Source organism: Aulostomus chinensis, chromosome 12 (genome assembly GCF_037954235.1).
Source record: "Aulostomus chinensis isolate RoL2024-O1b breed Wild chromosome 12, RoL_Achi_v1.0, whole genome shotgun sequence".
Lineage (NCBI taxonomy): Eukaryota > Metazoa > Chordata > Actinopteri > Syngnathiformes > Aulostomidae > Aulostomus > Aulostomus chinensis.
In genome coordinates, this window is record NC_141331.1 from 10241270 (window position 1) to 10253368 (window position 12099).

At 42.6% G+C, this 12099-nt stretch overlaps 1 protein-coding gene and 1 long non-coding RNA gene across 6 annotated transcripts in view; one reads left to right on the top strand and one right to left on the bottom strand.

Annotated features, from left to right (window-relative positions):
• Positions 1 to 12099, bottom strand: part of LOC147251977 (uncharacterized) — a 109353-nt gene that overhangs the window by 30225 nt on the left and 67029 nt on the right. The gene's annotated exons all lie outside the window — the stretch shown is intronic.
• The window catches only part of galnt13 (polypeptide N-acetylgalactosaminyltransferase 13), a 37373-nt gene that overhangs the window by 14636 nt on the left and 10638 nt on the right, over positions 1 to 12099 (top strand). For 3 of the 5 annotated variants that reach the window (XM_086220041.1, XM_086220042.1, XM_086220043.1), the window contains exons 4-11: positions 1226 to 1392; positions 1524 to 1731; positions 3160 to 3330; positions 4053 to 4170; positions 5557 to 5737; positions 7827 to 7966; positions 10162 to 10260; positions 10828 to 10962. In XM_086220041.1, coding sequence (XP_086076167.1) covers positions 1226 to 1392; positions 1524 to 1731; positions 3160 to 3330; positions 4053 to 4170; positions 5557 to 5737; positions 7827 to 7966; positions 10162 to 10260; positions 10828 to 10962 — 1219 coding nt within the window. Of the gene's footprint in view, positions 1 to 1225; positions 1393 to 1523; positions 1732 to 3159; positions 3331 to 4052; positions 4171 to 5556; positions 5738 to 7826; positions 7967 to 10161; positions 10261 to 10827; positions 10963 to 11179; positions 11210 to 12099 lie in introns of all 5 variants that reach the window. The other 2 variants (XM_086220039.1, XM_086220040.1) reach the window with 1 other exon arrangement.

Genomic DNA, 12099 nt, shown 5'->3' on the forward strand with positions numbered 1-12099 from the left:
GGTGCCAGCTTCTTAAAATCCAGTATCATTTCGAGATGTATTGATTTGATACTTGTAAGTACCATCAGCCTAATACCGGATCAAATCTCATAATATTAATCAAATAATACAATACTGGAATGTTCTTACTCCCTGATATTCATATCGGTATGAACCCCATAAAACCTTGCTGGCCCTAAAAGGAGTATATTACAGGGAAAGGATCTAGTTTTTTTCTGGTTATTATAGTTCCCTCAATATAAATATCACAGGAGGTTTATTGCAGGTCACAGTTTTATCACTGCAGTATTTCTCCAGCTGTGTGGTTACAGCCTTCTCGGTAGAACTGTTGCTCTGCAGGAACATTCTGCGTGGAGGGTAACGCTCACGGGCCAGGTTTGTGGCTCAGTCCGGTCACTTAGAACAGACGTAGCTACACTAGTGATGCTATGTGCCCGATGGCTTCTTTCAGCCTCGGTTCCTCCCGCTGTCATGGAGGCAGCTGCCCGTCCATCTCCCCTCTCTGTAGGCTCATTCTTCATTCCGCATTCTTTGCTACGGCGGCATCCTACATTCGCCCCCGTCTTTGACTTTGACAGACATCCCATCAAGCCAAGGGTGTACTGGCATTGCTGTCAAACAGGTTTATATTTTCTACATATTTTTAAAAACGTGTCAGTAAATCTCACTGACTCCAGCAGCAGTCAGGTTCTGCTCCTAGATGCTGTTGATACACCAGCGGCAGGCGACCGTTACTGCAATAGACCAATAGATTTAGCCGCGGTGCATTAGAGATGGCGAGGTGTTGATAGGGGATAATGTTTTGCTGTTATGATCAAAATTCTTACCTCACTTAAGACGTAATGCGATCAAGGGCGTGTGTTAAATTGATAACAGGGTCACTCCAGAACTGAAGGATGGATTCTGATGTAAGACAGGTAATATCACAAGTAACACATGATCAAGTTTTGGATGTGAACAGTATCAAATTGTAGATTCTGAAGACAGTTCTAGTCTATTGGCAGGATATCAGAGGTATTTGTGTCACTATTTTGGGACGATTGAGCATATTTTGATGAAATTCATTGAGGACATGTATTTTAATTAGAGTGGCAGCAGCAAAAAGATCTGAAGTTAAGAGTCTTCGTATTTGTGGCTGGTAAAGTTGAGTAAAGACACTTGTTTAATGTTCCTTGGTTTAATTCAGTTTCACTGATTTTCCTTCTTTCCTTGACTGCCCCAACAGCTGTAAAACCAAGGTGTACTCAGATGACCTGCCGAACACCAGCATTGTCATCGTGTTCCACAATGAGGCCTGGAGCACCCTGTTGCGCACCGTCCACAGTGTCATCAACCGCTCCCCTCGACACCTGCTGGTGGAAATCGTGCTGGTTGACGACTGCAGCGAGAGAGGTCGGTGTCGTGGCTATTAGCTGTTATCTGACAAAGTTATCTGACCCTGTATCTGTCATGTCTACATCTGCTGGGATTTAATAAATGTTTCGTGTTCTGTGGCAGATTTATATTTCCTTGTTTTGTTACAGACTTCCTGAGGACAAAGTTGGACGATTATGTGAAGACTCTGGAGGTGCCGGTGAGGATCCTGAGGATGGAGCAGCGTTCAGGTCTGATCAGAGCCAGGTTGAGGGGGGCGGCTGCTACCAAAGGTCAGGTCATCACCTTCCTGGATGCACACTGCGAGTGCACGGTAGGCTGGCTAGAACCCCTGCTGGCCCGCATCAAAGAGGACAGGTAGGAGCCTTGATGGGGAATGTCTGGAGTCTGGTGTTCACCATTCCTGCAGTACTTCATCCAAAAATTGTCGCACTTTGATTTGAGCTAAAAACAAAGGTGAAGTATCACTTTAAAGCCGTACTGACTCCCTGAAACTTGCTTTTTTAACTGGTGGATCACATTTCACTTGAATAGCATGTGGCGGTGCAGGAGCTGGGGAGAATATTGAGGGGACAGCAACCTGTCAGTTATGAATGCAGCATTTGAGCCTGTTAGAAGAAGAAGATAATTATTTTTGCTTGGTCAGCTTCCGCTCGGCTCCATTTACTGCTGCTACAGCTGATATTGGTAGAATGACAGTTAAAGTGGACAAAGATGTTTTTGTCACAGACTCGTTTTCTCGGGTGTACAGATACGATATTTGTGTTTTTTTCTTCGTTCGCCAGCCTCTTAGATGGTTTATTGAGCCAAATCTTATTTCTTTTAAACTGACGTGGTCTTTATTTGGTACTTCAAGCTCTAACTGGCCTGTTAGAAAGAGTGTGTGAGTGACATTAATGGATGGATGGATGGTTGATAATGATTCTCCTACAATCCATCTGTTATCTGACTTCAGACGCAGTCATTTTCCCTCAGGAGGATGGTGCCATCTTATGACTCAGAATATTATATTACAGAGCCATTATGTTTTCACTGAATGCTTCTGCACACGTGTTGACGCCTTCAGTATGCTGCTGCCGCTAATTCACTCTTTAGACAAAATGTCAGGATTAACTGTTGTGCAGTGCAGTTTCTTCTTCTTGGAAGACCTTTCAAAAAGGTTCTCTGTTCCGTCAGCGGTCGCTCATCAACCACTTTTTTCATCTCTCAACTCCTATTAGATATATCACCATAAAATTGTCTTCTTATTATCCCATAATTGCAGTGCAATTCATATTAACCATCACAACATAGCGCGCTAATGCAAAGGTGAGAATGTGTCTGTTAGTCATGAGTTGTTAAAGCTGTTTGCCGCATCAATCCGAGTGTATCCTTAAATAAGTGGTTTGCTATTGTTTATGGGTTGGGGGGGCGGGGTGTCAAATAAAAGTAAAAAATGATTTGGGCATTTTGGTATTTCCTGTACTGGAGTGTAACGTCTTGGAAAGGACCTTAGTGAGGGGGACCTCAACTACAACTTACATGTGAAGGACTACAGTAAATCAAACCTAATGGTGGGCAAAATTTGGCTCCCAGGCCCCACTTTGGGCACTCCTCAGTTTTCAGTTTTTCCTACATATATAACTCCTTCTTTACTCCTTCGCAGTAAAGTGCTGAGTCACTGTATCGTGATATTATCATGAGCAAAGTATTGTGAAAGTATCAGGAATTACAAGGTGACTCCCCTCCCCTCCACTTCTGTTGGAAGGTAAATGTGTCATGCAGTATTGTTTTTGTTTTTTCCAGGACAGCAGTGGTGTGTCCCATCATCGACGTCATCAGTGACGAGACTTTCGAATACATGGCAGGCTCCGATATGACTTATGGTGGCTTTAACTGGAAGCTGAATTTCCGCTGGTACCCAGTTCCCCAGCGAGAGATGGATCGACGCAAAGGTGATAGAACACTTCCTGTCAGGTACGCCAAAGAAAAAAAACTCAGGTGTTGTATTTCAGGTGTGTGTGTGTGTGTGTGTGCGTGCGCGCGCGTCTACCTTCTGTCGCGTTGATTAAGAATTGAGCGGTCAAATGGCACACCAAGATGAGAAGGATCAAAGAGATTTCTCATGTGAAATGTTTTCCTGTGATGACAGCGTGCTACAGAGCAGACATAGAAGGTTTGATTTCTTCAAAACTCTTCACGAAAAGTTCAATTTTTATCTGCAAATAGAAACAGATCCTTTTCATCTGTGTATCCCGCGAAAACAAGCAAGCATCTAAATGACATTATTTGCTATGTTTTTTTTCCCTCTGTTGCAGACTAAGTGTGTATAAACTCAAATGAATTAAAATTAGCCGAGTGAAAACTCTGCTTACAGTTGCTTTTTTTTTGGGCTGCACACAGAAAACAATGTGTCATCTTTATGCAAATCACTAGCAGAACAAAACAGCGTCCTGAATTTATGGCTGAATTCAACATGGAGCTAAAAGATGAATGTAATTAGTCCTCTAAGGCTTTGTCTCAAATTGTCAAACAAATAGCTCTTTATTGTACAGGGACTATTCCTCTGAGTCACATGTAAGTCCTAATAAGCAGAGAATGAGGAGATGCAATATTGCTTTATTGTGTGTATGCGTGTGTGTGTGTGTGTGTGTGTGTGTGTGTGTGTGTGTGTGTGTGTGTGTGTGTGTGTCTTGTAGAACCCCCACCATGGCAGGAGGATTATTCTCTATAGACAAAACATACTTTGAAGAAATAGGAAGCTACGATCCAGGGATGGATATTTGGGGTGGAGAGAACCTGGAAATGTCTTTCAGAGTAAGTGACTGACAACATTGCAACTTTCTACTGTAACACAAGATTAACAGAGTAAACTCCGGTGGGTGGAGCATGAACATATTGTCCAGATATAGAGAAGTGTGATGTCACATTGTGAGAAAGACAGATGGAGAAGAATTTTTTTTCTTTTTGGCTGCTGCTTCTATGAAGGTTCTAGAAGTTTCTCAGCTGCGTAAATTAAATCTGTTTTCCTTGTTGACTTCTGAGTGGATTGGAAAAGCACAGAAGATGAGAATAGGTCGGAAGTGGAGCAAGTGTGCACAAGAGGTTTTTTTTCTTTCCCGTACATTACCATGTATGTACAACTGATTGTGGCCGATAGCTGATTCTTAATCTAAGAATCCTCAAAAAAATGATCAAACGAGGCAACTGGACTCAATCCTCTTGTCCAGTTGCCTCGTTTGATCATTTTTTGAGGATTACGATGACCTGGATAACTGAGAATATTCACAAATTAATCTAAGAAGTTTATGTGATATTTACATACTGCAAAACACGTGTAAACATTGTTTCCTAAATCTCTCACCTACCAGCAGAATCATCGAATCACAGGTGTCACTAAAATGCACCGTGCAACATTTCAGTGATCAGGAAATAAGTTCATAAGATGTCATAAAACAGCGAGTACAAAAACAAAAAAGAGTGCAGTACTTCTACTCCACTCCAATATTGCAACTGGAGTGTGGGTACTTTAAACCTGAGCCTTAGCGGACTGTGTTGGTCCTGTATGTGTCAGACTGGCCTGTCAGACAGAATAAAGTGGCCTGAGCTGCACTGTATTCTGCATGGGAGGGAGGTGCATTAAGCCGGATGACGAGAACCTGAGGGTTGCTTTTAACGTGGCAATGAAGAACATTAAGAACAACAGGGAATTCCTCGCGTTCATGCACACAGCAGTGACATTTCACGGCAAAAACAGACATTACCCTTTCCCCCAGTTCCCATCGATACACTAGAATACAGCCCATGCACGTCTCTCTCTATATTTTCACATGAAACGCCCACATTTCCCATCCCTTGACCCTTATCTGAACGGCCATTATTTCTTTTTGGAAGGCTGTGATTTGTGGGGCTGTTGAAAAGTTACACTGACATAATATAAGGAACAACCCAGTGCAACAGCACCACAAATTACAGCCTTCCAAAATATATCAACACCTCTTACACTGAACAGAATACTCGTCATGAAAGTGGGATTTATCGCACAGCTGTTTTTTTTTTTTTTTTTATAGCTACTTTCCTGTAAACATCTCTGTTTTCTCAGATCGGACTTAGAATGTACAGACGATAAAAATGTAGAGAGCCGACTCCCGATGACAGATGAAATGACGGACTGTTGTCATTGTTTTCTTTGTATGTCTGCAGATCTGGCAGTGTGGCGGCTCTTTGGAAATAGTTACGTGCTCCCATGTCGGCCATGTTTTCCGGAAGGCCACTCCGTACAGCTTCCCTGGAGGTACGGGTCAAGTCATCAACAAGAACAACAGGAGACTGGCGGAGGTGTGGATGGACGACTTCAAAGATTTCTTCTATATTATTTCACCAGGTACAGAGCTGACTGCATCTCTCCGCCTGGAAGACGGTAGAATCCCGTTCAACAATGTCATGAATTGAGCATGTTTTAAAACATTCTACAGAATGTACCGGAAAGCTCAGTGGGTAGATGTTTTATTCAGTGCAGCAGTGCGCTTGGTGATGTTGCAAATTGGTATGAAAAAGGGAAACTTTCTGCTCCGTTTTTTGGTCTGACACTGATTTATTTTACAATTTTTATTTCTCCTCTTACAGTGTCCCACTTTAGTCCCGAACTGTGAATAATGCGCCACATTCATGTAATGTTCTTAGGCTCCAATTTGTTCTGACAGTCTTTGTTTAGCCCTCAGTTCAGTCTTACAGGCAGGAAGCCGAACCTGATGCCTAGTAGTAACTCGTTCCACTCAACATCTATTGTTGTATTCTATCTTCCTAATACTTTAATATTACTGCCTTTGAGACTAAATTGAGGGCTAAAAAAGTGCTCAAGTGTGGTTAAAGAACAGATTTGTGTGTAAGAATTGTGAATGAGGCCCAGCGATCGACACATTCTACACGACTCTGGACTCAACCTCACAAAACCATATTCAGACAAATTTCTGGAGAAGCTCCAACAGTGCTTAGCCACACACACACACACACACACACACACACACACACACACACTAGAACAATACAATTGTGCAGATTGAGAGATGAGTACCCCCCCATCTGTCAGCTGGATAATATGATTACCCTTCAGCAGACAGCAGTGGCCCAGAAATCTCTGGTTAAGTGTTTTAGGTGCCAGGCAACCTTTAAGGGATCATCTGTAATCTGCAGGTCTAAATTAAAGTACAAATTCTGGCCTTCTACTCCTTCACTCAGGCAGGATCCTCCTCCACCACAGGCAGTTTAGGAGACAGAGCCGCTTTTGTGATGGATGAGTCTTTTTGTGTATATTGTGGTCCCACGGTGACTCTGCCTGCTCCTCCAGGACATTAGGGAGAATGATCTGGGCCATGCTGCTGCCAGACCTCACTCAGGCACAGAGGAATACTGTATGTTGCCGGGCCCGAGACTTTGGGAGCGGCATCTAGTGATGCTATTAAAAGTGCGTCTCTTTCCTTGTCCCTCCTCTGTGCTGGTGATTTCAACATCAAAGAGGCTATTCATCATCTGCAACATGTGATGCTCAGACCCTACGGGGGGGGGGGGGGGGGGTAAACGAGGGGCCTTCGGCTCAGTTTTATCCGCCAACCTGGTATTTCAATTTCTCTGATTAAAGCACACCAAGTTGAAAGGCTTGCCTTTCATGGATAAATAGACACTGTGCATCATGTTTACTTCCATGCTGCCTGATTTTATACATTCTACTTCATGTTCCTATGATGTAATCATGCCAGCTGATGATAAAAGTCTCCCCTTGGATGAATCCTCCGACACACTGGGGAGTAACCATCTGCCTCATGTGTTTGTCTTTGCTGATGCATCACGCAGGTCCATTGTAGCTGAATAACATACGTGTGTGTGTCTGTTTGTGTGTTGTCCTCATGTGCTGCACAGTGGTTGAATTGCTGTGTTTATGTCATGTTTGCAGGGACTGGTAAATCCATTGTTTCTAGAAAAAGGGTGTCTCTCTCTCTCTCTCTCTTTCTCTCTCTCTCTCTCTATAAAGGGTCCCTCTGGTGTTCATTATCGGTGGTGCAAAAAAACGTAATTAATGCAAATACAGACTCATGACGCTGAATCATAGGGCTGTGAAAAAATGTATATCAGCAACATTGTGATTTAATAGGGATATTTGCATTATTTGAGCATTATTTGCATTTGTATTTTACAGAAAATGATAATTGTCATAAAATCTGTTATTTTGCTAATCCAGAGATTAGTTTATGAATTGTGCACATACGAGTGTTCCCTTTTTTTCTAAATTGTGATTCTAATTAAAATTGTTTGAAGTCAACTTTACTATTATTATTTAGTTGTTGATGACAGTCAAATGTGTTTATGGGACTATTTTAATAGTATGTATCATTACTAAAATAATACACAGACCCATCGTGATACAGGTTTGAAAACTACATTGCTCACCTCTGCTGAATCTTGTCTCGATGCTGCAGGAGTGATGCGAGTGAACTACGGAGATGTTTCTTCCCGCAAAGCCCTCCGCGAGGCCTTGAAGTGCAAACCGTTTTCCTGGTATCTGGAGAACATCTACCCAGACTCCCAGATCCCGAGAAGATACTACTCACTTGGTGAAGTATGAGCTTTTTTTGTACTCTGATCTCCCATAATGCAGCAGACATACCCCCCCCCCCCCCTACAATGAGTCAGATATGTCTTTGCCTCCGGGTTTGTGTATTCAGAGAATAATATCACAGTGAGGAAAATCTAAAAACCTCAGGATCAGGCGAGGGCTGAAGCAAACTAGATAAGACCAAACATCCCCCAACTGTTGGTATTGAACGTGTTATGATAAACAAACGCAGGGACGTTGGCGCGGTAGGTATTGATCCACATCACAGGTTTACACAGATGTACGATGCACAGTGGGGGGGGGGGGGGGGTGAGATAAGGCTCACATGTAGATGCTACACGTTCGCGGTACTGAGCTTGTAGTGCTGAGCAACGCAATTACCTGTCAGAATCCGTCCAAGGTGGTTTGTGATTCTCAGATGGATCACGAAGCGTCGTTAAAAAAATTAAAATGAGCAACGGTGTGAGGAATTTGGGGTGAAATACATCAACGTTGTTTGTGTGGTTCATTGCTGCTCTCACCGAACCTAAACATGACGTGCCTCCGTATCAGCCACAGCACTACTAATTCAGCACTGACAAGCAGCGTGTGCGATAGATGGAGGCAATTTCAAACTGACGGCAGTAGAAGAACCCGTGGTAAAATGAGGCTGTATGATCCAAGATTTGAGAGGGTTTTCCATCTGTGCTGCTCAGCTTGTAGTGCGGTACAATCTCTCTCTACCTCCCTCTCTCTATCTGTCTCACTCTCTCCAGCCTCTACAGCAGCTCAGCCTCCCTCTGAGACAACTCATCCCCCATAACACACACAGTCAGCCCTTCTGTAACAGCTGGTGCCATTAGGTTTCGTATCACTTAATTATCAACGCTATTTTGTTCTTGCATACGAGGCATAAACACACTGCCCAGGAAACACACGGAGACGGTTCATCTTTAGCTGTTTTCTCAGAGCTTTGCAATCACATCCATTTAGCTTTAAATGTGCCAGTAATGAGCAGAACTTTGCTGATCTGTTTTATGTATTCATTCAACTTCTACCTCTTAAATGTCCCTGAACCAGAGAGCGGACCTGCAGTCAATCACTACTTGGGAGTGAGCGAGTTGACAAAGTTGACTCAGAAATGGAAAAACAACTTGACAAATGTGGGTGGCTGCGGTGCGTAACTGTCAGTTTGGTCTGTCACTTGGGTTCTCTGAGAGGAAAGCTTCGACAATACTGAGACTGGTGACTTGTGTGTGAGTGCGTTCGTGTGTGTGTGTGTGTGTGTGAGAGAGAGTGAGAGAGATCTGATGTGGCTTCAACTTCAGCAGCTTGTGCCTCTTGAACAACGAGCTGTCAGGTTGGCAGAAGTAGGAGTGTGACGCCAGGTGTGTGTTGTTAGAATTTGAAAAAAGAAAAAAAAAGGATTTTCTTCAACATTTGGTACAAACGGTCCTTCAACCTGGATGAACTGAGCAAATTTGGGCAAGCAGCGGTCAGTGGGCTTCATTCATGGAATGTTATCATGCCAAAAAATTGTTCCTCGCACATTATAGGGCTTTTTTAGCCCCATATTTTTGCCTGATGGTTAGTTGTGACTCCTTCCATCTACCATGTATGCATCGTGTCAATCTCTCAGCCTGGCAAAGACTTTAATGTTACAACAAGAGGTACACAATAGATGTCGGGAGCCGAGGAGTTTTCACGTGTCCATCAGGCTTTGCCTCCTGCCTGTAAAACTAAATTAGAGTTGAAAAAATTGAGGAAGAACATTTTGGGATCGAGGCCTCATGTCAGTGTGGCTGCATAAAAACTCGTTTTGGCAACAAAACAATGAAATGATGACAAAAAGGTCTGGGGTTCAACAAAATGCGGCAGCACAATCTTCTGCAAAAATGTTGTTATGGTCATGATTTAGTGCAGTTTTAGTCACTCAAGTTCAATTTTGCCCACAAAAAAGACTTTTGAAACTGCTTTTAATATACACCACATATGGTATACTACATGAATCTGGACAAACATGAATGTAGTACAACTACAAGGTAACAATTCTAGGCTATAAGAACATTGAGCCTCACTGATTTACAGTAATCCGTATCTTATTTCTACTGTGCCATTGTGTGCTGTGCTTTCAAGAGCTTGTGTGGCTGCAAAACAAATATACAACTATAAATTGTAAAGGTGTGACCAAGTAACTTGCGTGTGTTTGTGTCTGGTAGATCAGGAATGTGGAGACCAACCAGTGTGTTGATAACATGGGACGTAAGGAGAACGAGAAAGTGGGCTTCTTCAACTGTCACGGGATGGGGGGCAACCAGGTGAGGAGGGACATAACACTTAAGAGCCAGTATGAGTGGGGCTGTCAATCCATTCAAAGAGTGAACTAATTAATAACATGCTTTCTACTAGCTTCTTTTCCTAGACGTATTATTGGTAGTGTATTAATCAGATGTATAATCTTTGTGGGGTTTTTTTTGACAACCCAAATCATGAGCGACACTTCTGTTAGTCTTTAAACTGTGTGTCTGTGTGGGCGTGTGCATCATGTCACTATAGTAAATCATGACCCACAAAGAAAGTGTCTACACTGTCAGTGGAATGTAGAACTAATCATCAAATCAGAGTATTTCTAATATTTCTCCAGTTTTTACACATTTTTGGAGTCTTCATTAGTATGTTGTTCTTGTGGCTCAGTGTTCCAGTAGAGATCCTGCATATTTTACCATATTTGATTACATTTGTAATCAAAAGTAAGTAAAACCAAGAATAAACATGTCAAATTAAGACGAATGCCCTACTTCCAGGCTAAATAACACATCTTGCCATGCACAGTTATGAGTAATGTTCACATTACTGGGTCCTTCATGTGACATCCTTTGTTCCAGGTTTTCTCCTACACGGCAGACAAAGAAATTAGGACCGATGACCTCTGTTTGGATGTTTCCCGCCTCAATGGGCCCGTCGTTATGCTCAAGTGTCACCACATGAAGGGCAATCAGATGTTCGAGTACGATGCTGAGGTAAGATCCGACCAGCTTAGCAGGCCGCTGCCACCGCCATGTTATCCTGTGGCTCAAATGATGACTCTGAGTTTGATGAAATGCTGCTTGATTGTCAGGCTGCACGCTGCTTCAGTGGGAGATGTAGTACCTGTTTGTTGCCACCAGATGATGCTGTATGTCAGCTCTTATAGCAGCAAGCTGCTTCTCTCCTCATGTGTTCTCTCCTCTCACATAGTATGTTGGCAAGTGGGAATATGATTTTGAGGTAAGCGGTTAAAGCTATCACTTTATTGAATATTGATTATCAGTATTTTCCCCATAGTTTGAGTACTCATTTGTGCCTCCTCCACCGTGATGCATCCCTTCAGACGTGAGTGCTGGTGTTCATTAGATTAGATCCTTTTAATCTTGATGTCAAATTCAACCAGTTTGTCGGAAGAATTAATTAAAATCAATGTTGTGTTGTCATTAGAAGATAAGGTAGACATGCAAGACATACTCAAGCACAATGGAAGCTGCGTGACACACAGAGGTGTGGGTCACAGTGTTGGTGGTAGATAATACATAATGAGATTACCGCAAAACGTTATTAAACATCAGAATTTCAATTAATTTCCTGTTTATGCAAACGAATATTCAGTCCGATGGCGAAGCAGATGTTGCACGCTCTGTTGACTTACAACTGTATGGATTATACAACTCCAAAGCTTCCTTTGTATTAACAATTTATGTGTGTTTTTAAACCACTGGGAGCTGATTAGGAAAGACAGAGAATTCCGTGTTATCCATCAGTGATTGAGACGTCCCATCTGCTGACGCGCAGTTATAATATTGAGAGGAATGGAGGACCTTTCCATCAAGCATTGAACAACCCCTTGGAGAAATACATTCATTACACTTTGTTCTCTGGGTGCATTCTTAATATGAGGAATTGAATAATTCATAAACGGCGAGGACTTGTCTCTGTTGTATACAGCCTTGGGGTTTCACCGCTGTCAGTGGTGAAGGTTATTTTTAGTCCACGTGTGACCAACAGAGGCTGAATCCTGGGTGACTACAGACCCATTAACATTTCATCACATCATCAGTTTCTCACAAATATCGGCCTTTTCTGTAATGCTCCTTCACAACTGTGACAGACTTCCCTTATACACC